This window comes from Carya illinoinensis, chromosome 3, assembly GCF_018687715.1.
Source record: "Carya illinoinensis cultivar Pawnee chromosome 3, C.illinoinensisPawnee_v1, whole genome shotgun sequence".
Lineage (NCBI taxonomy): Eukaryota > Viridiplantae > Streptophyta > Magnoliopsida > Fagales > Juglandaceae > Carya > Carya illinoinensis.
In genome coordinates, this window is record NC_056754.1 from 18,368,104 (window position 1) to 18,372,390 (window position 4,287).

A 4,287-nucleotide genomic window follows, 5' to 3' on the forward strand; every position below is an offset into this window, starting at 1 on the left:
AAATTTCACAAACTCATTACTTTAATATCTGGTCGGAATATTAGGTAATAATCTTAATTATAATTAATAAAATGAGTAATTATTAAATAATTCTAGGATGTGTATATAATATATTATCATTTTCTTATATTACTCTCATATATTTCTTATAATTTTCTAACTTTCGTTTAAAATTGTAAAAATTATTGTAATTGGATAAAAATATAAAACCTTGATTTATCTCATAGTATTATAGGATATTATGTCAATAAAAGGATTACAAAGATATTAGAAAAATAACCTATCAACTGCTGTCTGTTATAAATTTATTTTATAATAAAAATAATTTTATAATTTAATATATCATATAAAATTATATTAATTTATAAATTTATTTTTATAATAAGAGTAAAGCATTTCTCAATCATAATTCATCCATATTTTAAAATATCAGATAATATTTTTAGGTCGGGACCATCCTTCATCAGTCGGTTTTATTTCACCGGAATCCAAAGATGGAATCAAGCAGGGACGATCGTAGAGTAGTAGATTCGGGACTTTAAGAGGACAAACAGTTCAAAAAGCTGAGAGGATCTCAAAATTCTTGATGCTAACAAGAAACATCGGACGGTCGTCCTTGTTGTTGTATCATTTAATGGGATGGAACCGGAACACAGACATTTTACCCAAAATGATTTTGCTTTTGTTTTTGTTTTTGTCTAATCAAGGACATTTTTCTAACCGGAACACAGACATTTTTTTTCTTAAAAATATCTGCTAATATATTTTTTTGTTAATATTGAGGTTAGGAAGAAAGGGCTTGTCCTGGCACATAACGACAAAATCGCAATTAATTCCAAAAGCTAATGGCCAGACCCACAATAGTTTAGTCAACTGTAAACTCAGTGCGAATCAAGCACCAACACGTGTAGGGTCACCATTTGATCACCGCCACCTGCCAGTCAGATAGTACACTGTGAAATGATACGTGTGGACAACCTATTGGATAGCCTCCATCGAATAAAGGTATCTTTGAAGTTGACGAGGAAGAGCCATTAATTAAAGGAGTAAAAAACGTGGTTAGATACAGAGAGAGTGGGGAATTCAGAGGTTTTACAGGCACAAAGCCGTGTGCTGGAGGGCTATATAAAGCAGAGAGGAGATGCCTCCTAAACGCAAGAGTGTAAAGTGAGGACACAAAACAAAGTGTGATAGAGAGAGAACGCTTTCTCCCCTCTCCTTTCCTTTAGCTGCCTAGCTTCTGCAATTGCGTTTGATAATCTTCTTTCTTTTCATTTCCCCCTCCCCCTCTTTTATATCCCCGGTTTCTCTGAATCCCGTTCTGTCATCGTCTGTCTTTCAAGCAGTGTTTTGGGAGGTTTGTTTTCTTGGGTTTTAACTGGAACAAAGAGACATTTTTGTGAAAACAAAAAAGCAGACCCAGAAGGGTGTTTTCGAAAGCCAGGTGATTCAGAATAGAGATCCAGATTTTTTTCTGTTTTACTTCGATAAGAAGTTTTAGTTTTTCTCTTGTCAACTAAGAGGGTTTGTTTTTCTGTCCCTCTGGTTGGTTTTTGTTAAGCCTCTTTTGAGCTTTATTTCTGTACGTAGTTTTTCTTGCTTCTATAAAAATTTTCCTGTTCTTCAGTTTTGGAAAGAAAACAGGTTAATTTTGAAGAAGCCCTTATTTTTCTTAGAATTTTAGTGGTGTGATTTTCGCTTGTACGTTCTTGAGAAGGGATGGCGGCAGCTATGGATATTTACAATAGCAGCTCCACATCATTTTTCTCAGATCCTTCAGGAGAAGAGCTAATGAAAGCACTGGTACCTTTTATGAAAAGTGCTTCATCAACCTCTTCTATAACCACTTCTTCTCCTCCCTCTCTATTTACTTCTTCTCCTTCTTCTTTTTCTTTAGCATCTTACCCTTCTTGTTCTTTCTCTACAGTCTCCCCTTCTCACCCCAACTTGTACCCTGACTTTTGCTCCCCATCGAGCACCCACATGTTTTCTGAAGGGTTCTCGAGCCATAATCAAATGGGTCTTGAGCGAGCAGGAACAACAGGGCTCAACCACCTCACTCCCTCTCAGATTCTTCAAATCCAAGCCCAAATTCAACTCCAGCAGCAACAGCAACAGCGACAGCTACAAATCGCTGCCATGGCTTCTGCTTCTCTCCAAAACCAGAGGCTAAGCCATTGGCAGCACCAAAACACACACGCCCTTGACTTCCTCAGCCCCAAAGCTATTCCCATGAAACATGTTGGCACTCCTTCAAAACCAGCTAAACTCTACCGAGGTGTTAGACAGAGACACTGGGGCAAGTGGGTTGCGGAGATCAGACTCCCCAAGAACAGAACCCGTCTCTGGCTCGGCACCTTCGATACAGCCGAAGAGGCGGCTTTGGCTTACGACAAGGCCGCCTATAAGCTCAGGGGAGAGTTTGCCAGGCTCAATTTTCCTCATCTTAAGCACCAAGGAGCTCATATCTCAGGCGAATTCGGTGACTACAAGCCCCTCCATTCCTCAGTGGATGCGAAGTTACAAGCAATTTGCCAGAGCTTGGTAAATTCGCAGAAACAGGTGAAAACAGAGGAGCCTTGTTTTGTTTCCGATGTAAAGCCAGTCATTTCGGCCGATTTGGGTGAAAGCTCGGTCTTTGATGAATCACAGAGAACCGAATTAAGGAGAGAACACGGGATGTTCGGAAAGGAGGAGTTTAAGGTGGAGAATTCGTCGTTATCGCCGGCTTTATCCGATGAATCATCGTCATTCGTTGGATCTTCTTCGCCAGAATCGGATATTACATTCTTAGATTTCTCAGACTCGCAGGATGAGACTGAGAATTTCCCTTTGGCGAAGTTTCCTTCAGTGGAGATCGACTGGGCAGCTATCTAAGTCTTGTTCAATATGTGACTATGTTCATTTTTCCCTCTGTATCTGTAATTTTAGGTTTAGCTTCGGGTCTTCAGCAGCTTCTGCAATGAAATTTTTGACCGTTGCAGAGGAACAGTTGCTTGGTTTAAGTAGGAGTCAGTCAATAAAAGGGCTTAGTGGGTCAGATGTTTACGTTCTTTAGTTGTTGTATTTTCAGGTTTCTCCGTCCATGCTGGTAATTTTATTCCTGACATGGCCACGGAGAGTTTCAAGTTTCTATCTTCTTGTAATATCTACTTGGTTGTAATTAAAGTCTTTACCTTTGAATATTACATAAATTGTAATTTCTGTATTTTGTGTTAACTTTTAATTAGTAGCCATCAATGTGAAAAACCAACATTTTTGTGTAGACTTTTATCGATGCATCTCAATCAAAATTTTGGATATAGTATTGAAAGTCGTATTGGTCAAATTACTAGAATAAAATATTTTAATATTGGTACTATTTTATATTATATTTTAAGATAATTAATATATAAATAAATTATATATATAAATAATAAATAACCTAATCTAAATTTGAGATTTAAAAAATAAGTTTACAGTTTAAAAAAATAAAAATAAAAAATAAAAATAAATCCAATTAGAAATAATGATCTTTTCTATATTGACTAAATCATGAAAATGAAATATTTTAACCGGTATTAGAGCATCAAACAAGAGATCAATTAACAATTATTTTATCTAACTGGATCGTACTAAACAGTAAAGAAGGGACAAGGGTGTTAGAACCAAAGATTTTAAAACCATTAAGTACCAATACAACTGGAATTAATTATCTCCGATGTAGAATCCGGTATATTATACCACTTTATTTAGTTTCGTTTTAAATTTCGGTCTATTATAGTTCATTTTTGGTCATTTTGGTCTATATTTCATTTCGGCCTTTTTTATAATTCTTTTATATTAAGATGACATTTTTATAAATTTTAAATCTAGATAATATTTGATTAATTCTAAAATATAAATATATTTACATAATTTTAATTTTTTTATAACTTTAAATATGTCACATCATTCTCTTTTTTTAAATATCATTATTTTTATAACTTATCTATTTTTTTTTTTTTTAAGTCTCAACTCAATTTTGTAATTTTTTCAATATATATTCATTTTATAAATCTTTAATTCTTCTATATATATATATATATATATACATATATACATATATGATACACATATATATATTTATTGTATTAGTTGTTAGTTTATATATACATATAAATAAATATTTATATATAATATATAATTAATAATAGTTCTTCCAATTCAATTTGTATCTGTATAATTATATATAAATATATAATTAATAATATTATTAATTATTAATATTTATATTCATTGAGTACGAGAAAGTTTCTTCCTATCCAA

General features: G+C 33.7%; 1 protein-coding gene across 1 annotated transcript; it reads left to right on the plus strand.

The window, feature by feature from the left end:
* The first annotated feature begins 1,139 nt into the window (after positions 1–1,139).
* On the plus strand, positions 1,140–3,208 carry LOC122303601 (ethylene-responsive transcription factor RAP2-4-like). Its single transcript, XM_043115442.1, has one exon. The coding sequence runs from the start codon at positions 1,720–1,722 to the stop codon at positions 2,875–2,877; it is 1,158 nt and encodes a 385-aa protein (XP_042971376.1). The 5' UTR covers positions 1,140–1,719; the 3' UTR covers positions 2,878–3,208.
* Positions 3,209–4,287: the final 1,079 nt, after the last annotated feature.